Genomic DNA, 24353 nt, shown 5'->3' on the forward strand with positions numbered 1-24353 from the left:
CGACACGCTCTGAGCAACTTCACTTTCACTTTCACTTTCCCCCCATTTAGTGGGTATTCTGGCACCTCAATTTTTTTACTGTGCAATAATTATTAGATTATTTCTCTATAAACATCAGGAAGATTCTGCAATTAGTTAAGAAAGGAGAATGTGCATACTGATATTCATTGTAAACAAGGCTTAATGTTCTCATACAAGGGCTGGTTGATAATTTCAGATTTAATCAGCAAAGAATAAATGTGAGTACACTCATAAATGTGAGTACTGCAGAGACCTGGTGCTAGCACAACATTAAGGGTCTGAAAGTGTCCCCAAGAAAGCAGAATTTCTCAGCGAGTTATAACTTGGTATAAAAATTGGCCTATGACTGCTGTGAAACAAATTTTCTACCAGTTGGATGCTTTCTGGATCAAAAGGGTTTAAAATAATAAGGGGATACCTTTATATTTTTCCTTCTTTAGAGCTGCCCAGATCATGTCTATAATTTTTTTTAATGCTTTGATTTGGAAACCGTTAAAAAAATTTAAAGACATTTGTGGTTGAATTAAAAATGAGCCACTTTAGAATATAAATGCATCAGGCTTCTTTATATTTTGGCACCAAGAGAGTTTATAGTAGTAGTTTTAGTGGCTAACAGTACTAAGTTATTGAAATGATTTCAATAAAAATGGCATTCCATTAAAAATAGAGTTTTTTTCATTTCTTATGCTCTTGTGAATTGATTTGACTTTAAAATTTATTTGGATAAATGTTTATCAGCCAATGACAATAATTTTGTCACTACATAAGATTCTTCCAGATACAATGAGATATAAATTATTTTTGAGACCATTTAGCAAGGCTGTAATAGAGAAGTTGCTTTATTAAAGTTTGAAGTCATCAAGGTCTCAAATGCATGTGTTTGGACTAGCCAGATGAGGCATGTCCCATATGGTTGGATGTGGGTCCTCATGGCCAGTGGCACTTAGAAATGCAGCTCCACATTATTAGTGGAGAAAAGATTCCTCTGCTCTTGTGCTTTTAGCTTTTTCTAACCATGCCACTCTCCACCTTTCAACACACATAAATTGCCTCACACTAGACTAATATTATCCCTGGAAATTCTACCATATGTCAATAATTCATTTGCTTTTATTATTGGTGAGACATTTTGTGCTTGTGAATGTATGAGGTAGTATAACAAGCCCCTGATATGTCATCAGGAGATCTGGTTACTGTGTTACTGTTTTTCTATAACCAAGTTACTTGGCTTGTTGATTCCTCAGAATCAACTTCTTTATATATATATAATATGGTTATATTATATATATAATATATATATTAAGCTATTAATGTTATATATAATTAATTAATGTTATATATAATTAATAATTGTATATATTGATGCCAGGAGGCTTCCTGGCAGGGGTGTGTGAGGGTTAAATTATGAACATGCATAAAGGCTCAATAAGTTTTTACTAATAAATTTTTTATTGAAATGTCCCATTTGTTTGTATGATCTATAAAGTCTTTAACTACATGCTCCATACTAAAGAACAAAAACTTTAAGGATGGTAAAATGAGTACAGGAACAGACTTGTTTGGTAACTCTTGTCACGTGTTCCTTGTTTTTGTGTCCAAAGAGATCTGATGTTATGCTACACCCTACATTAGGATTCTAGATTTCTGCTTCAAAGTATAGCCATGTGTTTGTTTCTAAGACTGGTATGAATTTGGGGTAAGGATTTAGTGATCTTATGATTTCATCATTTATGTGATTAGTTTGGAGTATGTAGAATGCATTTCAACAAATGAAAATTTGAGTAAGTGATCTACGCTTAGTTGGAAAAATGTAATGTAGATTGAAAAGATAAAAATCCTGGAGTTCTTAAATCATTCTTTTTTGATGGAAAGTGTGGTCTAGGAAAAATTTTATTTTAGAGTGCATGATACATAACATAAAGGAACATAGGAATAATAATTTTATATATAAGACACTTGCAGAATACACAGAAGAACTATACAAAAAAGATCTTCATGACCCAGATAATCATGATGGTGTGATCACTCATCTAGAGCCAGACATCCTAGAATGTAAAGTCAAGTGGGCCTTAGGAAGCATCACTATAAACAAAGCTAGTGGAGGTGATGGAATCCCAGTAGAGCTATTTCAAATCCTGAAAGATGATGCTGTGAAAGTGCTGCACTCAATATGCTAGCAAATTTGGAAAACTCAGCAGTGGCCGCAGGACTGGAAAAAGTCAGTTTTCATTCCATCCCAAAGAAAGGCAATGCCAAAGAATGCTCAAACTACCGCATGAACTCCTTATTGCCAAATTCAGACTTATATTGAAGAAACTAGGGAAAACCACTAGACCATTCAGGTATGACCTAAATCAAATCCCTTATGATTATACAGTGGAAGTGAGAAATAGATTTAAGGGACTAGATCTGATAGAGTGCCTGATGAACTATGGACGGAGGTTCGTGACATTGTACAGGAGACAGGGATCAAGACCATCCCCATGGGAAAGAAATGCAAAAAAGCAAAATGGCTGTCTGGGGAGGCCTTACAAATAGCTGTGAAAGGAAGAGAAGTGAAAAGCAAAGGAGAAAAGGAAAGATATAAGCATCTGAATGCAGAGGTCCCAAGAATAGTAAGAAGAGATAAGAAAGCCTTCCTCAGTGATCAATGCAAAGAAATAGAGGAAAACAACAGAATGGGAAAGACTAGAGATCTCTTCAAGAAAATTAAAGATACCAAGGGAACATTTCATGCAAAGATGGGCTCAATAAAGGACAGAAATGGTAGGGACCTAACAGAAGCAGAAGATATTAAGAAGAGGTGGCAAGAATACACAGAAGAACTGTACAAAATAGATCTTCACGACCCAGATAATCACGATAGTGTGATCACTCACCTAGAGCCAAATATCAAATGTGAAGTCAAGTGGGTCTTAGAAAGCATCACTACAAACAAAGCTAGTGGAGGTGATGGAATTCCAGTTGAGCTGGTGCCATCACTTCATGGGAAATAGATGGGGAAACAGTGGAAGCAGTGTCAGACTTTATTTTTTGGGGCTCCAAAATCACTGCAGATGGTGATTGCAGCCATGAAATTAAAAGACACTTACTCCTTGGAAGGAAAGTTATGACCAACCTAGATAGCATATTCAAAAGCAGAGACATTGCTTTGCCAACAAATGTCCATCTAGTCAAGGCTATGGTTTTTCCAGTAGTCATGTATGGATGTGAGAGTTGGACTGTGAAGAAAGCTGAGCACCGAAGAATTGATGCTTTTGAACTGTGTTGTTGGGGAAGACTCTTGAGAGTCCTTTTGACTGCAAGGAGATCCAACCACTCCATTCTAAAGGAAATAGGTCCTGGGATTTCTTTGGAAGGAATGATGCTAAAGCTGAAGCTCCAGTACTTTGGCTACCTCATGCGAGGAGTTGACTCATTGGAAAGGACTCTGATGCTGGGAGGGATTGGGGGCAGGAGGAGAAGGGGACAACAGAGGATGAGATGGTTGGATGGCATCACCAACTCAATGGGCATGAGTTGAGTAAACTCTGGAGTTGGTGATGGGCAGAGAGGCCTGGCGTGCTGCAGTCCATGGGGCTGCGAAGAGTCAGACATGACTGAGCAACTGAACTGAACTGAAGACACTTGCACACCACTTAAAATTTGTTTATATATATATATTTTCTTTCTTTCTTTCTTTTTCTTTTTTTCCTTTAACATGGCTATAGGCCCTTCTTTTGTGCCTAACATATGACTACAGAGGGGCTTCCCTCATAGCTTACGTGGTGAAGAAGTTTCAAGCAATGCCAAGAGACCTGGGTTTGATCCCTTGGATGGGAAAGTCCCCTGGAGAAGGGAACAGATACGCACTCCAGTATTCTTGCCTAGAGAATTTGATGGAAAGAGGAGCCTGTTGGGCTACAGTCCATGGGATTGCAAAGAGTTGGAAACAACAGAGCAACTAACACTACGACTATAGAAACCTAGCAAAACTCTGAGGCAGCCATTCGGGGAAGATTTAGACTCATATCTTTCTTCTCAATCCTGAATTCTGTTAATAAACTTTTGTACTTTCCCCGATCTCTTAAATTCTCTTTAGTATTGAAAATACAGAGATGGCCCCACAGCATGACCTTTCGTCTTCCAGCTGAGGAAACCTGGGTCCTGTCACCTTCTTCTGACTGTCCTTTCCCTTCCAACAAAGATCCAGCAACTGCATCTCCTCTCCCGTTCTTTGGAAAAGAACTGAAAGTTTTTGTTTCTTAGCCTCCCTTCCAGAATCTTTCACATGGATAGAGTTATTTTTATTCTTGTGATGGACAGAAGTTTTGAGACAGTACCTGTTGGGTGTTTGCTTAGACATGCTTCACTAGGCAAGTGTGAAGCAAAAAGTGACAGGCCTTCAACCCAAAAATAAAAGCCATGGGGATGAGTGTGGGCAGTAAGAGGGGGATGTTTGGCTGGACAACCTCACTGGTCAGCCTCCTTTCCTTTATGACAGTAGGAAGGGAGCTGTCAATTCTCAAGATCACCTAAGGGAAAGAGTTTGTTCTCCATTTGTTCTTTTATTAAAAAGGCAGTGTCTTATTTCAGAGAGGAGTTAAGTTTAATGAAATCTAATGAATACTTTTTGAGTACCTCTAAAGTACCAGGTTGCATGCTGGGCATAGGCATGAAAAACATCAGCAATTTGAAACAGATCATTAGAGAGAAATAGGACAAAGCTGGGAGGAATGAAATGGGACAGCAATGAGGCTGAAAAGGCTCTCAGTAAAAACTCTACACTTTGCAGAAAGGGACGTGAAAGTGAAAGTCATTCAGTCGTCTCTGTCTCTTTTGGATCCCATGGACTGTAGGCCACCAGGCTCCTCCATCCATCAAATTCTCCAGGCAAGAATACTGGAGTGGGTAGACATTGCCTTCTCCAAGGGATCTTCACAGCCCAGGGATTGAACCTGGGTCTCTTGCATTGCAGGCAGACTCTTTACCCTCTGAGCCACTAAGGGAGACTCTACACTTCACTGAGGTGGGCCACAAATTTGCTCTCAGAACTCTGTGGTATCTATGGCATGCTAGTTCACAATGTCTATGAGATATACACAAAAGTATTGCTCGTGTGAAACATAAATATTCTTGGTTCTGATGTCAGATAGGACTTCTTCAGTGTTCTCAAACAATGAGTGCTGTATACATGTTTATTAAGCATACATGGTGTGCCAGGCTTTGTGTTCTGTGCTGGAGAAGGGGACATAATCCCTACGTTAAAAGGATGTAGAGATGCCCAACTGTCTGTCTTGGAGCACTCTAGCCCACAGGGATATTCTGAACTTTTGAGTTCTTTGAACGCTAGTGATGGACAGAGGAGATGAGAGAGTAAACTGGGATGTTATTTTCATTCCCGTTTGAGACTTTTAAAAAAGTGAATCTCACAAAATCTAGTGTAGAGTTTAAGTTTGCATTTGTAGTATCTGCTTGATTTTGGCAAGTGGGACTGTTTGAAATGTTTCACAGAGGAGAGGAAAACAGTATTCACAGTCTGCTATGTGATATGGTTTCCTGCAGCATTGAGACACAGGTCCCTCAAGAGAGGTTTTCCTTTTCTGTGTTTCCCAGGGCTTTCACATTTGTTATGGCATTTCTGCTTGATGTGGAGTAGATGGGAAGCTTAAAAGACCCAGGAAATTCACTAATGAAATAGGAGCCATGTGGAGCCTCAGGATTAGTCAGGAACCACAGTAGATTGAACCGGGGAGCGTTCAGGTCCATGATGTGTCCAATTAGGCCTTGAGAAAGTCAGATATCAAGTCTGACCTTGCCCTTCACCCTGGTCCTGTTTCTCAGCAATGGAAAGAATTAGGTTCATTTTCCAGGTTTTTCTTCTTGATGCTCAGTGCAAGCTGTTTGTGGTAACATTCTTCCCTCCATTTCTGCATAAAGATGCCCTTAGCTGTGCAACAATTCACTTTTGGTGAGTAGTGACTAAATTTGGTCAATCACAGAATCATTTCTGAATCTATGATACACAGGCAGTTTCAGCAAATATCCAATAAATATTCCTAAGTTTAAGGTCCTAATTATGGGGATGTTGTATGTCAAAATTCCAGGTACATTTCCCCCCTCTCTTTGCAGGGTGCACATCTGTCTAATATCCATTCTGTGTAAACTGGTGTTGAATATACAATTTTGTCCCTGTGGAACACAGATAGTTCTATTCCTTGCTCATGGCCTTTTACCTGATCCTAAACACCTCTTGACATATGATGGGATGGCGTGGATTCTCACCTATTCACTAAAATATACCATCAGAAGGGTAAATATTTCATAGAATTTATAATTTTTAAAGCTCTTATCTGTACTCTCTCAAGAGAATGTGCTGTTTTGCTTTTTAAGAGATATCATGTTGAGGTAAAGAGATTTAGTTTTAATTTAGACCTAAGTTGTGAATGTGTGACTTTGCGAAAATTATTTCATTTTCTGAGTTCACCTTCATTTTGTGAAGTGATGATAGTAGTGGTATCTAATATGTGGGATTGCTGCTGCATTTAACAAGTGAGTTCATATAAAATATTTAGCCTTATACAGTGCCTGGCATATTGTAAGCTCTTGATAAAATATGGCTATTATTACTTTAGGAGTAGGGTTTTAGTTAGGATTAAATAAGATGATTTTTGTAAAGTTCTCAGCATAGTGCTGGCACATAGTATATGATAGACACTTAATAAATGTGGGTCCCTCTTTTTCTCTCATTTAGATTCTCAACCTCACTTTATTTTCTTCCCTTTTATCCTTATCCTACTAAATGCTGTGCAGAGGAACTCAGTGCTTACAAGCTTTGATTAAAATTTTAGAATCTCCCAGCATTCAAGATAAAAGCTAAACGAAATTGAAAACAGTGGTTCTGGCACTGTTTGGAGAGTTTTAGTTGTCACACATGGAGGAGGATGATACTAGTCTTCTAGCGGGTAAAAGCCAGGAATGCTGCTAAACGTCCTACAACCTACAAATCAGGTCTCCACCCTTCTCTCAGAGACAGCAAAGTAATATTCCACCCTAGATGTTAGTAGTCCTGAGGTTGAAAAATTCTGGTCCAAATATGTATACTCTCTGCATGTGGGGAAACCAGAAGGCTTCAGAGTGGGTGACAAAATGAGGGGTGATGTTGAGTTTGGAGCTTTAAATAATTGGCTAATTCATAAAGTTATTCTCCACTCAGAATAGCTGTCTTCCTTATTATAATTATATTATATACATATATATATAGATATATGTATAAAATATGGTATTGTGCTTGTGTGTGTGCTAAGCTGCTTCAGTTGTGTCTGACTCTTTGCAACCCTATGGACCCTAAAGTAGCCCTCCAGGCTCCTCTGTCCATGGGATTTCCCAGCAAGAATACTGGAGTGGGTTGCCATTTCCTTCTCCATGGGATCTTCCTGACCCAGGGATAGAATCACCGTCTCTTACGTCTCCTGCATTGGCAGGTGGATTCTTTACCACTAGTGCCACCTGGGAAGCCCATATAGTATTATACTACATGTCAAAAATTGATATATTTTCTGGTTTTGCACAAAAATTCATTTGGAATATTCTCTTAAATCAGATAGGCACTTTGGGGGATCCCTGGTAGGTAAACAAAGTTTTAACCTCTCAAAGGAGATCAGCATTGAGAAGTTTGACAACCACAGTGAATCAATACTCAGCCACTGTTTATGATCCCAGTGGCAGCCTCGTTGCCAGAAGAGGCAGGGGCCCTTGAACCTTCTTGCAGCTCCTAGAGATTGTTAGTCAGTCAGTTGCTCCACCAGAGCATGCCAGCTTATCAGCTTAAGCAGCTTCAGTTGTACTAGTGACAAGAGGTTGGTCACTGGGCTTAAAAGCTAAAGAAAAAGAATATATGAGAGAGTGTGAAAATTTAAAAATAAAATCCTTTTGAATCTCATTCTATAAAGAAGCAGAAAGCTTGACTGATAGCTCTTTGCCTCCTGTTGTCTCAAATCAAACATTTTCAGTAGTGTGCTTTATGTATCAGTAAAACCATGCCCATTCCTTGGTAACTATAGGAAAGGTTACTATTTTTGGTGAGCTTGGGGAATAGTAATAGGCAGGAAAGGTGAAGATGGGGAATATTTTAATTTCCTCCCCAGGAATATTCTTTATGTTTCTCATGCTACCTTAAGATCATGGTTTAGTGACCTTTTGACATGGTAGTAACTGTATTTTCAATGTACGTATTATACTTCTAATTAAAGGCAGAGGACAGCTAACCAGAGAGTGAAGAATCACTGGGCCAAGAAGGTGAGCCTACTGTTTGGTGTTACGTTTCCCCTTGGAGTGTCTGTTGATTCTAAAAGGGACTGAGATCCCAGAGGGCTGGATGGAATTGTTGATAGCCTTGTAGAGCTAGGGGTAGGAATTACCATTACAGCCTATCAAGTGTGGGCCCATATTCACTTGGGTTGGCACAGTTCAAGGCAGCATCCTAGGAGTGATGGTCAGCCTGAAGAAGATAGGTCCTCACAGGGACTTCAGCTCAAACTTGAATATTTCAGTTGTTGTAGTCAGAATGAGGTGATCATGATTTGTAGGTAGGGGCCTTGCAAAAGCAAATGGAAATAAGTTTTGGAAAAGATGAGATCATGACATCAAACTAGGCTTAAAATTGTTTTTATAAATATTTTTTCAGATATGATATCTGACATCTAATAAAAAATAGCCAGACATTACAATGCAGCATGAAAACAATCAAGAAACAAAAAATAGAAGAGGCCCATAGGGTCTTCAGATTTCTTGAAGTTATCAAAATAAACTTTAAAATAACTACAATTTTACTTTTAATATTGAAGAATTTAAAAGACAAAAATTAGAATATTGCAGAAAACTAGAAAGTGTAAAATAAGATTGAAACAGGTATTCTAGAAATGAAAAATACAGTGAGAGAAATTAAGAGCTCAATGGATTATGGGTTTAATGATAGATTTGTCAGAGCTGAGGAAAGAATTGCAAATCAGAAGATAGGTCAATATCTAGAAAGAAGCACAGAGAGACAAAAGGAGGGAAAAACTAAAGAGACAGGAAGTTATACAGGGGATATAATGAGAATGCCTAACATGGTCCATTGGAGTCTAAAAAGGAGAAGCAGGAAAGAATGAGAGCAGAGGAAATATTGATGAGATAATGACTGAAGACCCCCTAAAATTGTCAAAGAACATCAAGGAACAGCAGGAGAGGCCCTTGGAACACTAAGCAGGCAAGATAGAAATAAATGTTCACTTTGGCACATAATAGTAGTTCAACTGTGAAGAATTAGAGAAAATAATCTTTAAACCAGACCAAGATTACCTTCAAAGAAGTAGCAATTAGACTGAGAGCTGATTTCCAAATAGTTATAATTCTTACCAGAAGACAATGGAATGTTTTCAATGTACAGAAACAAAAAAACAGCCAACTTAGAATTATATACTCAATGAATAGAAACTTTGAGAATGAAACAAAAATATTTTCAGACAAATGAATACTTTCAGAGATTTCTTTAGAGAAGATATTGTACTAAATATTAAAGAATGTTCTTCAGGAAGTAGAAAAAAATGATCCAGACAGAAGACCAAAGATAAAAGAAGGAATGAAGAAGACACATCTAAATAGATAACTACGATATGTAAAAGCTGGAGAAGGCAATAGCAACCCCCTCCAGGACTCTTGCCTGGAAAATCCCATGGACGGAGGAGCCTGGTGGGCTGCAGTCCATGGGGTCACAAAGAGTCGGACTTGACTGAGTGACTTCACTTTCACTTTTCACTTTCATGCACTGGAGAAGGAAATGGCAACCCACTCCAGTGTTCTTGCCTGGAGAATCCCAGGCACGGGGGAGCCTGGTGGGCTGCCGTCTATGGGGTCACACAGAGTCGGACACAACTGAAGCGACTTAGCAGCAGCAGCATATACAAAAGCAATATAATATCTACATGGGCTTAAGGTACATATAGAATAAAAATGATTATATGTAACTTGAAAAGAGAATAAATGAAGGTAAAATGTTTTAATAGCCTTGATTAGTCAAGATTTCAAGTTGTAATGACTAAACACTAAAAGAACAGTAATAGAACAGATAACTTCCAAGAAAATCGAGGGGAAAATGGAATCATAAAAATAATCCAGTGAGGAAAGGGTGGTCTTTTCATAAACGGACTTGGGCAAATGATTGTCCATATGAATAAAAAGAAAATCTAGAAACTTGACTCTTGCATGAAAATCAATTCCAGGCAGATTGTACTCAAAATGTGAAAGAAAAAAAAATAACATTTCTAGAAGATAATTTGGGAGAATGGCTTCATGACTTCTGGATAGGTAAAGACTTTTTAAACAGACAGCAGGACAGTCAAACGATTGGAAAAAAAAAAAAAGAAAAGGAAAGAAAGAAAGAGGAAGAGAAAGAGGAAGAGAAAGAAGAAAGAAAGGAAAAAAGAAAAGAAAAATAAATATTGACAAGGACAAGATTTGGTTGCACTAAAATTAGAAATTTCTTTCATTCAAATACATCATTAAGAGAGAGAGTGAAAAGACATTTCATATCCAGAGAAGATATTTGCAACACAACAATCAAGGAAAGTTTGCATCTAGATTTAAATAATTCCTGTAATGAGTACTAAGAAGAAACAATCCAATGGAATCAATTCAATAGAAAACAAGGGACTTGAACAGACATTATACAAAAAAAGATATTCAAAATGCCAATAAATGAATGAGAAGGTGCTTTCTGATGGCGTTAGTCATCAGAACTGTAAGGTTCTGATTTCCTGCAGTGCAGGACATGTTTTATTTCTTTGCTTTCATAGTAATTCCTTAGAGGATCTCTATAGGTGCTTAAGCTGCACTTTGTCATTTCTTGCATGTCTCACAGTTAAAAACAAGGTAAATAAACTAAACGATGACCTAGTATCATGCTGACGGCAGACAAAATACTGGTTCTAAAATTTTAGTGGAGACTTTCTATGGTAGTTTCACTCCCAGTTTATAGCTTACATATTGCATTCACAGGGCTGTACTAATAAAACATCAAGACAAGAAAATGGAAATATGTTTCAGTTTTTCATGTCTATTCAGTTTTGGCCAATTTTCAATTTCTTGGAGATTTGAGAATTTTATAAGTATCCATAATTACAGGTCAGTTTTTATTTAAAAACTTGACTTGAGGGATCTCGAAAAACATATTTTGTGGGAGAACTAGCTATGTATATTTGTAGAATAGGATTAAGACTGGTATTGTTTGTGTTCTTTTCCACAAATGAAATCAGAGCTGACCTTGTGTCTTCAGAGATATTTGCAAGAATTCTTTTAAGTTAATGTAACCAAAAGGCAAGGGTTTCCTTATTTGTGCTAATATATCAGAAAGCAAATCCTATGTTCTAGTACCATGCTCCACAGCTATTGAATTTTTTCAATACATATAATCTGTATCATTTAACTGCTGATAATTGTAGAGTTTTTACAAGAAAGACTAGAGTTGTGAGAGTTGTATCCTGGTGACGAGGGCCAATTGTCCTATTAGAGAATGGCATCAGGTTGTCTTGGCATATGAAAATACTGCTGCCATAAATCGAAAACACAATGTATTTAACTTAAAATTGATAATGGCAGGTTGATTCTGCTGACACTTTACTGGTTATCCCAGACCTTTTAAATGCAAGTTTTATTTGCAGCTTTAATGCAGAGATACTAAACATTTAACAGGTGCATTTGAATATATTAGTGCTGGAAAATTCAGCCTTGATGAACCTAACATATATGAAGAAATAGGCACAGGCACACATACTGTGACCATGGATTGAAGGTCTTGCCTGTGCTTTGCTGGGCACTCTCTGTACTCTCTTCTCATTCTCACAATGACCTTGCAAGATGGTCATTGTTATTACCTTTTTAGAGAAGAAGATACTGGGGCTCAGAGAGGTTAAGTTACATCTCCAAGACCATAGAACTAAGTGACAATGACCTTGGGAAAGCAAAATACAATTTAACTCCATGGTTCCCAGGTATATGACAAATACCTGTTGGGTTTTTGTGGGTTTTTTTGGCTTATATAACTCTGATTAAGCTTCACATTTGCTTTGAAAAATTTAATCTATTTGTGTATCAATAAGGATATGATGTTTACCCTTCTAAATGGATGTAAAGGCTAAACCTTCACTGCTACACAATGGGGACTGGTTTGACCATGACTTGCACAGAAAATAAATGTTTCTCAAGCAAGGGTCAAGTAGTGCAATGAACTCTGTGACTGGATGAGGCAAGGTCGACTTTGTAGTGGCATGTTTGCTTTGAAACGCTGGCACAGAGGAACTACAGAGAGAGATGAACTGGTGTGGAGCTACATGAGGGTGAATGAGATGCAGTGTGTGCCAAGCTCCTACCTTCTGATTGATTTTTATTGTCTCTTCTGTGTGGTAGAGAAGGAGCTTTTCACCGGAAGAAGTCAGGTTAACATACACCTGTAGGCAGGGATACTGAGAGAGTTTCCAGCAGTCCGGACCACAACTGAAGGAGCAGTTAAATGTTTCTGTGATGGATGCATTCAGCAAGGTGCACTGAGCCTCCTCGGTCCATACACTACATAGAGAGGAGAAGAGTAAGCACAGATGCTAAGGGCACAGAAACTGGAAGCAGAGGAGATCACTTGTCAGTTCCTTGACCTGAAGAATCTTCCAAATCTATAATACAACCTACTTGTAACGTGTATGCCTTTGCATAGAGCAGCTTTGTCAAAGTGAAAGTTGCTCAATCATGTCCAACTCTTTGCAACCCGATGGACTATACAGTCCATAGAATTGTCCAGGTCAGAATCTGGAGTGGGTAGCCTTTCCCTTCTCCAGAGGATCTTCCCAACCCAGGGATTGAACCCAGGTCTCCCACATTGCAGGCGGATTCTTTACCAGCTGAGCCACAAGCTAACTACAATATAAACATAGATAAATTTTGCCTGGCATCTGAGAACTTTTCCAATGATTTCTATCAAATATAGTATCATCTTTTCCAATGCTTGATTTAAATTAGATTTTTTTCCTTATAAAATTCACCAGTAAGGGTAAGGCAGCATCTTTTTACATCAGAGCCTGTACCCACCCTGCATTTCTATGTTGTAACCTGCTTCCTGTCATGCCTTGGTCCTCGCCTCACAATGCCTGCCTACTTTGCAGGCAGAGAAGATGTAAGGGAGAAGGGGAGGAGAGATGAAGGAAGGGTGGAGGGGCTTAAGGTCTGGTGCGATAGGTGAAAGGGTAATGATGCATTTCTTTAAGGTCTTCCTAAAAATGGAGAAAAGATAACTTCACCTTTTGATTATACCAAGAGCCATCAGTTATTGTACCCCTTTCATCCTAATTGATGCTTTACATACATTGCCTTTTTTGTCTTATATGTTGGATATGAAATTCTTTTAAAGGAGAGTGAATTGACGGTCAGAGAAGTCAAATGCGTGCAAAGACACATAGCTCCTAGGTGGTGGAAATTGTGACTCCACCCAGTCCTGTATTTCTCTAAAGCCCAGGCCCATTGTGTGGTACTGCACTGCTCCCCCACAGTGGAAAAGAGGCTATTATATGAGCTTAGCGGATTCCTATCCATGTCCTGAGACCTCTCAGTTAGAAAGATTAAACAAACAAACGAAGAAAACCCCTCGAGCTGCCCATTGGTCAGCTTTTCATTCTAAACTATTTATAATTTTGTGATCAAGAGTAATAATTGTGATTAGGAAGTAATGTACCCCGAATCGATGTTTCACTTCTGGATATAAACTGATTACCAGAGTGATTAGAAAATAGCATGTTTCTTTGCAGATTAATAGCTCTTCTTTTTGCTGGACATGTGTTAATAAGGCTCCCTTTTCATGTCCAATTTTGTACAGAGCCAGGATTCAAGCCCTGACCCCCTCTGGTGTGGCAAATTTTCTGGGGACTTGAGTGGTCAGATTTTGCTTATACAAGGAAGAAAAAAAAAGTCTTAGATGGTGCTAAGCATTTGTGAGTATTGGAAAACGGTTTTGGAATCAGTGAACTCTGCGGCCCGAGGCATCCATGCCTTCACTGAGAAGGAGTAGAGCTGAAAGCATCAGAGAAAGAGTAGAGCAGCCATAAATGGGAAAGATGATGCCTTAATTTTAGCAAATTACTGTGTTTCAACTAGATTTGCTTCTAAAATGAAAGTATTAATTTAAGTGGGGAAATGAATGCCACAAGATGGTTTGATTCTCTTTTGGATTGAAACCTCAGTTTTTCATTTGAAAGGGCCTCATTTCTTTAAACTGAAGCGTCATGAGACTTTCTTGATTAGTTAAGCAATGCTGGGCTTTCCCATGCTCAGAGTGTCCAATATGGACAACAGCTAGAAACACTGGGGAGTTTCGTGGCTTACTAAAGGGGAACACACGTGCCAACTCAGTGTTTGTCTCTATCTGTTTGGTAAACCCAGGGGAAATACTTAAATAAGAAAAGTTCAAAATCTGTTATTTTAGAAGAACACCAGATTTGAGCTCCTTGCGATAATGTAGAGGGGTGGGATGAGGTGGGAGGTGGGAGGGAGATTTTAGAGGGAGGGGACGTATGTATACCTATGGCTGATTCATGTTGATATATGGCAGAAATCAACACAATATTGTAAAGCAATTATCCCCCAATAAAACTAGATTATTAATTTTGAAAAAGTGCATAGCAGTGTTTTTCAGCCTGTTAGAATCACCTGGGGAACTTAAAAAGTTACTGGTGACTGGGTCCCACTCCAGACCAATTAAATCTGACATTATGGAATGATGGTGGTGGGGCCTGGGTGTCAATATTTTAAAAAGATTCTCAGGAAGTTGAAATGTGCAGCTGAGAACTGCTAGTGTGTGGGGTGATGGGAGAGAGGGCTGTGGAGGAAAAGGAACGCGGGTGGAGAATGGACAGAGGTGTTAAGAGCCAAGAACAGGGATTCTGAAATTAACAGGATGTAGGTTTGAACCTTGGCTCTTCCTGCCAAATACTAAAGCTGGCTCACTAGTAAAGAATCCGCCTGCTAATGCTAGAGACCTGGGTTTGATCCCTGGGTCAGGAATATCCCCTGGAGAAGGAAATGACCATCCACTTCAGTATTCTAGCCTGAGAAGTCCCATGGACAGAGGAACCTGGCGGGCTCCAGTCCATGGGGTTGTAAGAATTGGACATGACTTAGTGACTGAACAACAATAATGACACTGCATATTAGATCTTTCTTGAACCTCAATTTTGCTAATTTTATGAGTATATATATACTTACCTTATAGAATAGTTGTGAAAATTTAAAAAGTAATGTACGGCAAGTCCCTGGCACATAGTAGGTGGTTTACACATAGAGCTATTTTTATCGTTATTATTAGATAACTTCATTGACAGTAGTATGTGCCAGGCACTGCTCTAAGTGGTTCATAGCAAAGAAGGTAAGAAAGAGGACCTCAGAATTGGTAAGCTGTGTGGGAGGATGGAGAAGGAAGACAAAAGACAGCATCCCAAGCACCCAGGGGTGTTACCTCTGCATGTATGAGCGCAGGAGTGTGATTCCCAGCAGAAAGTACATCATGATGGAGCACACCATCATGGCCAGTCCCAGGAGAATGGCCCGGTCCTCTCCTGCTTTCAGTGCTGTGACAGTTTTCCTTTTGTCCAGGAGGTCGTGGTCCCTGATTTTTTGGTAAATATTTCTGAGGTTGAAAATAATACAGTTTTACATGAAGTTCACAGTTAGTCACTACAGCCCTAAAGAATAAGTCTCTGCACAGGCCTTCCCAAGGCAGAGAGATCGAGAGGGGCCCTCCAAACCTGCCTGAGTGCAGTTGGACCCCAGCACGTGACCACTGCATCCCAACACATACGCACGCCCAACCCTGAGCAGAAACAAGTCTCCCATCTTTACTTGGGGTGTATGTCTAGCTGTCAATACTTTTTCTTTTTTCTAAGTCTGAAGAAAGAAAGCAGTGCCCTCAGTTGTTTAGATAATGCTTTGGGTTTGTTTCCTTTGCCAACCCCCAGCTGATCATCACTGATCTTTCTATAGCCCTAATACCCAATGGAACATTACTTCAAATAAATGGCAACATATATCAGGAAACTATCAAATTAATGTTTTACTTTCCCTCAGTAGTAATAGACAGAATTTAGTCTGGTTAACATTCTTAAGCATAGGGTTGCTTAGAGCTCTGTTGACTTGAGATTTGTTAGAAATGTGGAGACGTCCAGTGGTGACCCAGCCTTCTTTTCTTGTATGGTAAACATTTAAGCAAGTTTACAAAAATGTTAGTCGGATCAAGGCCAGACTCCAAAAGTTTGGATAGTTTTATTACTATCTGTAAAATTTTTCAATGATTAAAAAAACAAAACAGATTGGAGTCACTGTCTCCTAGTTCAAAACCTGATTTCATGGCTTACTAGCTGTGTGAGCTCTACAACTTCCTTATTCTAATTCCTAGTTCCTTGAAAAGTGGATATAATGTGTAACTACACTGTTATGGTTAAATAAGATGACATAAGTAGGTGGAGAATGACTGACTTGAAGTATTTAACAAATGTTCACATATAAAAATGGTGTGGGGAGCTACAGCTTTATGACATGGACATCAGAACATCCAAACTGCTGTCTTCTCCAAAGAATTCCTAAAAGACAGAATGGCAAAGGAGTGAATGAAGTAAAAAGCTTCTTAGTGGAGGGTTGAATTTGAAACTAGGTCTGAAGGAGAAGGCAGAAAAGAAGTGAAAAATTGCTGGAGGTGCTGGCTGGTGGGAGAGAGATGGGAAAAGTATACGCAGGAAGGCAGGGATTCTGGGAAGGCAGGAGAGCAAGGAGCCATGGGGATCGTCTCCGGTTTCTGTTTTGAGAAGGGAGCTTTGGATTTTAGGGTGCAGGACTGAGTTTGGTGGGGGAGTGGCCAGTTTTCAGGGCCCGGGAACAGAGAGGAGGACAGATAGAATGATGAAAATGAAGGAAAAAACTCATGCCATTTTTATTTTAATCCTCAGATGAAAAGTCAACATGCATGAGACAGACTTCAGATTTTCCTTTCAAATTTTCATGACAAGTCACTCTGCTTGCTTGAAAAAGAACTAGAATCCAATGTGGAACTTTGCAGAGGAGGAAAGAGATATCTGTTATTTGTATAATTGTATGTATATTTGGGGCTTCTATTCAGCTTCATGCTCCAGGATGGCCTTACTGGAGTTAACAGCAGGCATACATTCTGGTGGCATGTTCATTCTGGGCTGGTTGTTAAGATATTTTGATTCCCTGCAGAAGGGTGAGAGCACCCACATAGCATGTTTCCAAAAGTGTTTAAGGAAGAGTATATATTAATTTTCTTTGGTGGCTTAGATAGTAAACAATCTGCCTGCAATTCAGGAGACCTGGGTTTGATCTCTGGGTTAGGAAGATCCCCTGGAGAAGGAAATGGCAACCCACCCAAGTAGTCTTGCCTGGAGAATCCCATGGGGTGGCAAAGAGTCAGACACGATTGAGTGACTAACACACACACATATCAATCTGGTTACTGAAGTAAAAAATTAACCAATTAGCTTATTGTCATTATTATTTAAAAGTTTTCTTCATGATATAGTTTATACAAATTTTTTCCTCGAGGAGTGGGTCCTTTGTAGTAGGAGGATCATAGCTGAATAGAGGCCTTTGTTCCTCATCTTTTCATGGCCATGCCTTCCCAGCTCCTCCCTACTCTCAGTCACTCTTGGCCATTCTTTCTCCTCATCGAGTGGATGAGGAAGAAGCTCTGAGAGCCTGTCATTTTCATTACTCTCCAGCTCCCAAGCCCAGTGCTTCTGGACAAGCTGGTTTGCCCTGCCTCTGACTTCCACAGACTGGCCACCACCCATTCCCTAAGTTTCCCCATTCTTTTCTGAGATTTTATTTGGAAAATATAAGATTTATATGAAAGCTCTTAAACTTTATTCTCTATGAACCTGAATAAAAAAAAAATCAGTGCCCATTCATCTAAAGCCAGACTTAGAAACAAGAAAAGGCAGTCTGAATGGCTTCAAAGACCTGCTGTAAAATAATAAACTGATGTTACTTCCCTGTTGTTATTTATCAACATGTATTTAATTCTAATGACTATACTGAGATTTGAATTTCTTGCAGGTGGAAGCCAGAAAGGAGAAGCACAGTCTCAGATACAGAATAATAGGCTGTTCCACTGCATCACTTATGCCAGTCTATACCCATAAAAAGACGCAGAGTAATCAGTCAGTTCTGTCACCAGAACAAGAAGCATATAAAAATGATTCAAATGGGTAATTTAAAAACAAATCACAATTTGGAAATAGTTAACAAATGTTCTTCACATGCTTTGGAATGTGTAGAGAAGAGGGAAAATGATTGGTTTCCACGCAGGCTAAACACATTTGGGAAATCAGGATATTATTCAGCAAAATGAACCTGGGTGAGTGAGATAGGACATACTCATGAAATTCATCAGTAAGTGATAATTGAATTAATGGATAAGTTAAAGGATGAATGAATGATTTGAAGCAATAGAAAATACATAGTCCACAAACTTATTTTGAGTGCTAGTAATCTCTAGTTTCTGGGCATGTGGCCCTTACACAATAGGAAGACCGACATGAAAAAAAAAAAATCAACACAGGGTAGTAAACTCAGCGCCAGAGCCATTCACAGAGTGAGTGTAGAAGAGGAATAATTTTCCCAGCCAGAGGATGAGGACAGGGAGCAAGGATTGAGGTCAGGGAAGCCTTGCTGGAGGAGAAATGCCTTAAACAGAATATTCAAGATTGAATCAGAGTTAACCCAATGAGACATGAAGCCAAGGGCATTTCAGACAGAAGAAGTCACATGAACAAAGGATGGAGATTTACAACTACTTGCTGACCGCAAGAAACCATACCAGTTTTACCATTAGTAGGATGAGTGTGGGACAATGAAAATGGGGCAAGTAATTTTGGAAAGGTAGTAGGTTATGAAGAGCTTTTGTAGCCCATTTAAGGAGCTTGGCTTTTACCCTTTAATTAATGGGAAGCTGGTAGAGGGTGACATGACAGAATTGAGTTTCAGAATGATCACTCTGGCTGAAGAGTGGAGATTAGATTAAAGACAGAACCAGACTTAAATCAGAAAAAAGAATTAGGGCATTGTTACTGCAGTGCTGGCAAAGGTTGATGAGGGCACGATGTAGGAATCAGGTGGGAGAGATGGAGAGAAAAGGATGTATGGAGAAATATCTACGAGACAAAACTTTAGGACTTGGTGACTGATAAAATATAGGGGATGACGAGGAAGTGAAAAAAAGGGTATAGTTTAGATTTATGCTCAAGAACTTGGCTTGAGTGACTGGGGAAATGGTAGAGGGTGTTACAGCAGGGGTCCTTATTTCCCTGTTCTTCAGGATTCCAAAGAGGGGACTTTTGTTGCCTTGGCTAAGAAGGGAGAGGCTGATTGTTCATTTATCGATTTTCTCCCTGACAGACATAGTGTCCTGAGTTCAGGTGAGGAGTGACTGATCTGATTGGTGAGATAGATGAGATCCTGACTGTCAGAGGCCCTGTCTACCTTTTATTGGTTTGAAGATCACTGTTTATTGATCTTGTGGCACAATCCTTTCCCTATCCTCTTGCACTTGCCTTGTTCAGGCCTGGTATAAGCGGCCTTCTATAAGCCCCAGGTTGGGGAGGGAGTGCCCACTGTCTGAGACTAAGTGGGTTAGTGAGGTGCCCCTCCCATGCCGAGTTGTCTTCAGAGCTGGGGGAAGGAACATGATGTTATATTTTGGGTATCAGGCCTAAACATCATGCTTCATACAAGGAAGCCTTGTATACTGGTTGTTACTCTGCCACTATGGGGGCTTCCCAGGAGGCTCAGCAGTAAAGAATCTGCCTGCAATGCAGGAGCTGCAGGAGACATGGGTTTGATCCCTGGGTTGGGAAGATTCCCTGGAGAAGGGAATAGCAACCCGCTCCACTACTCTTGCCTGGAGAATGCCATGGACAGGGGAGCCTGGTGGGCTACAGTCCATAGGGTTGCACAGAGTTGGACACGACTGAAGTGACTTAGCATACACGCACACACTGCCACGAATAACAGAGTGGATGATTCATCTCTCTTTGACCCTTTGTGTCTATTCTCTGTGAATCTACTTACGAGGGGGTTAGGGGAGAAATAAGAGAAGGTTAGTATAGTTCACTGAAGTAGACCTCTAAGGAGGAATGATGAGTATGGGGCACAACTACAAAATCAGTTTCAAATATGAGGGATATGCAACAGCAGGTACAGAGCAGGAATTTGAATTTGTTAGTCTGAAGGAAATCTAGCCTTGATATGTCCTGGAAAAGCAGTATATTTAAGCTCTGTTGGAGCAGTTGTGGCTTCATGGTTCATCCTGAACCATGAATAAATATGGTGAATACAAAGCAACACTTAAACGTGTTTGCAACAATGAATAGCACGTATGTGCAGTCTTTTCTACATATATATGGAGCATCCTGCCCATAATCCTTTGGGAGAATGTGAGTTATTCGTAAAACTACAAGGCCAATTCAAGTATAATAAAATATTTTGCATATAAATTTTGATTGTCCAATAAAGCTATATTTTTACCCCAAGAAATAGTCGACACAATACGATTTTATTTCAAGTTCCATATTTTACTAGAAGCTTAAAGTCTGATATTATTACTATGATTCGTATTATTCCTATGATTCATAAGCAAATTATTTATGAGGCTGTACATTTACAAACTTGGACATAAAATGTGAAATGTGCAAAAATTTTTTTTCTCATTGGGCTTACCCATTTAAATTCAGATTACCTTGGTATTTAGCCTGCAGGAAGAAAACTTCAGGTTAAGGTAGGGTAAAGGTTTGTCAACATTTTAGTCTTCATAAGATGAAACATTTTCTGCCAAGTTCTGGGAATACAAAGTGAATAAGATGTCCTGAGGGAGTTGGGTGAGACCCAATCATCACAATGCATCATAAGGAGACTTATTATAGTGAGTACAGAAGGGAAGCAAGTCAACATGCTAGGGGCCAGTTTGATGAAGTTTCGGTTACTGAATGGCTGATGTACAAGATTAGCCCATTTGCCAGTTTATTGAAGGATTACTTTGCTAAATGAATAATTTGCCCACTTAATCACAGATTTGAAAAAGACTTATTTTAACGAGCATTGTTTTAAGTATAGTAAATTGATATGAATATATTTTCTTATGAATATTTTTAAATGATATTTTAAAAGTACATTCAATTATATTCTTCTTATGAATATGTTCTTTTCAACAGTATTTTAAGATCTGTTTGATTTTTTTTTAAAGCTAAGTAAGTTTCCTAGGGAGGTTTATTCTCTTTATAAACATATTCTTATGAATATATTCATAGATGTATCTTTTGGAATCTGTGTATGAATATATTCTTCTAATATAGCAAAAATGTAGCATTTCACTTGGGAACCTTTCCATGTATAACGATTTTTTTTTTCAAGTCCTTTTTAGAGTCATTTGCTGTTTTGCTAACATTTTAGCATCACTGAAATTCTTGTGGCAAGTTTCACATTGACTACTTTGACAGATTTGGCAACTTCATCAATTAACAAAAATTTGTTTCTTTTAACTATTCATAAGAATACAGTCATTGATTTTGGTGGGAATTTTTAACATCTTTTTGAAGTTTCTATTGTTTTATTTGTACAGTTTTATTTTGTCCTTTGGAAAAGCCCCTGATGCTGGGAAAGATTGAGGGCAAGAGGAGAAGGGGGAGACAGAGGATGAGATGATTGGATGGTATCACTGACTCAATGGACATGAGTTTGAGCAAACTCCAGGAGACAGTGAAGGACTGGGAAGCCTGGTGTGCTGCAGTTCATGGGGTTGCAAAGGGTTGGACATGACGTAGCAACTGAACAACAACAGTTTTGTCCTTATAACAAAATGTTTATCTGTCCCTGCTCTTGTCCTGTTATTGAAACAGGAGGGATCTGGATAAAGCAGGTGGGACCCTCTCCTGGGGGTAAAATGAAGAGCAGAATCAGCGTAATGCAGTCGAACTTGCTGATCCTAGAGAGAGGGAAACCCAGGGGCAGAGAGGAAAGGAAACAAAGAACACAGAGAGCAGTAGGGCATGGCTGGGGGGGGAAAGGGGAGGAAGACCAGAGAACAGGGGAGCCTGGAGGCAGAGGGTGTCTGGAACACAGACAGAAGGGCAGAGAGGCAGAGAGACCGAGGGACAATGATTGCAGAGACTGAGAAACAGAGGGTCTGAAGGCCCCAAATCTGGGTTCCCTGAAGCCTTTTTGGTCCCTGCTAATCCATAGAACTGTGTTTTTGGTGCATAAGTAAACTTGATAAATTCACCAAAAAGGTCAATTTGCAAATGGATTAATATTTGGCAAAATGGCTATCATTGTATTGGGCATTCCTTGAACTGGGCAACTGGTGGATTGGTGATGGATTTATTGACTTAGGACTGTGATTTATGAGCATAAATGTTTTGATTTATGAGCATAAATGATTTTAATTTATGTTTAATAAAACCAATGTGGCCATGACTTGGTTTAAGTGGTGATGGTTAAAGGGTCCAGTAAGAGACTGGATTAAGTCTCCAATGAGCAAACAATTGATAAGGTGAATAGTATCCAGACAGAATGTGAGAGGATAGGGTAGCTGAATGTGGTTGGATTCCAGCATCCAGTGGGTGGAGGATGACAGGTAGTGAACTCATTAGATAAGCAGGGTTCAGAGATAAAGGGTCTTATATGTCTTCTGAAGTTAGAGGAGCCACTAGAAGAATTTAGTAAGAGAGTGATATAATTAGGTTGCACTTTAGAACAAGGGTCCCCAACCTCTAGGCTGCAGACCTGAACCTCCTGTCAGATCAGCAGTGACATTAGATTAGAAATAAAGTGTACAGTAAATATAATGCACTTGAATCATCCCCAAACCATCCCCACCTTCCCAGTCCTTGGGGAAATTGTCTTCCAAGAAACCAGTCCCTGGTGCCAAAGAGGTTGGGATCTGCTTCTTTAGAAAGATGCCTCATGTTAGTGTGGTTGACCGTTTGGGATGGTTTATACCTGGAGGCTAAGAGACTGGTTCCGAAGCTCTCCCAGCATTTCTGATGTTAGATAAACAGGAGTTGAAAAAAAAAGAGGTGGTAGAGGAGACGAAAGTTTAGATCCAGACATCATTTGTATAACCATGAACTGTGGATTTTAATGAGACTCTTTAGGTTGTCAGAGAAACAAAACCTAGCTAGCGTTTTAGAACTAGGAAAGGGCAAGAAGACAGGTCTGCCAAGGGTCACAAAGCAGTCAGAGAGGTGAGGGGCACAGGAAGGTGTAGGAAAGAGAAGGAAGGAAGGTGTGAATAAAGAATTATGTGTATTTGAGGGAGGCCCTTCAGAAACATAACCATAATAACCGTAATACTTAGCACACTATTTATATTTATGCCTCTCTGGCCCAGTGAATATTGAGCTGCTCAGGAGTGAGAGCCAGAATGCATTCACCTTTGTAAGCTCAGTCTCTTGCATTTATTATACTCACAAAGTATTTTCCTTTTATGTGGGCTAGAAATGGCTTCAATATGCTTAGGTTGTGAGGCAGCCAGCACAGGGAGGCTCCATGGCCAAGTGAAACCAAATAAATCAGAGAACCATGGCTAGAAGAGACTCCTGGCTTTTCTCTTCCTATCAGCACCCACTGCATTTTACTGCTAATGTATTTAGTATTCCTTCTAGAAAAATGTCAAACTTCAATGGCACTGAGAGCTTTAGTTTCCAGACTTCAAGGAAAAGTGCCTTCTGTTAGGTACCAGGAAGTGAATCTGTGGGGAAATGGATTGCTGAATGCCAGCTGAGCTGAAAGAGGCAGAGTTGCTATGTATCTCTGCTCCAGGAGCACTCGGTCTGTCATCTCATATGGTCGAGCTGGGAGTGGCAAGGGTTCAAACAGCTATTATTCTGCCTTCTGCCCGCCAAAGTCTTCTGTGTTTTTGAGATGTGTGTATAACCTCATCTTCTACTAGTTCCAGATCGCATGGTTTTTTTTTTTCCTTTGAACTAGTAGGTATATATATATATATGGTACAATTTGATTAATTATTATTCTGTTTTCATTCTTTTAAAGTATATGTTCCTTTGGGAGAAATGTGCTCATGGGAACAAATGACAGTCATGCTTAATAGAGTCATAAAAATTAACATAAGGGGTTTTGTCTATGAACCTAATGTTATTATTGTCTTAATTCACAGGAAATCTTAGTACTTTATGGATAAGAGAATAATGATGAGAGTAAAATTATGGAAACAAAAGTAGAAGTTCTTTGTTTTTACTCCTGCCTTTAAATTA

At 39.3% G+C, this 24353-nt stretch overlaps 1 protein-coding gene across 6 annotated transcripts in view; it reads right to left on the reverse strand.

Moving 5' to 3' along the window:
• The window catches only part of KCNMB2 (potassium calcium-activated channel subfamily M regulatory beta subunit 2), a 301069-nt gene that overhangs the window by 3574 nt on the left and 273142 nt on the right, over positions 1-24353 (reverse strand). For all 6 annotated transcript variants that reach the window (XM_027540575.1, XM_027540539.1, XM_027540566.1 and 3 more), the window contains 2 exons: positions 15533-15703; positions 12408-12603 (listed from right to left, as the gene is read on the reverse strand). In XM_027540575.1, the coding sequence (XP_027396376.1) occupies positions 12408-12603; positions 15533-15703 (367 nt within the window). The remainder of the gene's footprint in view (positions 1-12407; positions 12604-15532; positions 15704-24353) is intronic.

Source organism: Bos indicus x Bos taurus, chromosome 1, assembly GCF_003369695.1.
Source record: "Bos indicus x Bos taurus breed Angus x Brahman F1 hybrid chromosome 1, Bos_hybrid_MaternalHap_v2.0, whole genome shotgun sequence".
Classification (NCBI taxonomy): Eukaryota; Metazoa; Chordata; class Mammalia; order Artiodactyla; family Bovidae; genus Bos; species Bos indicus x Bos taurus.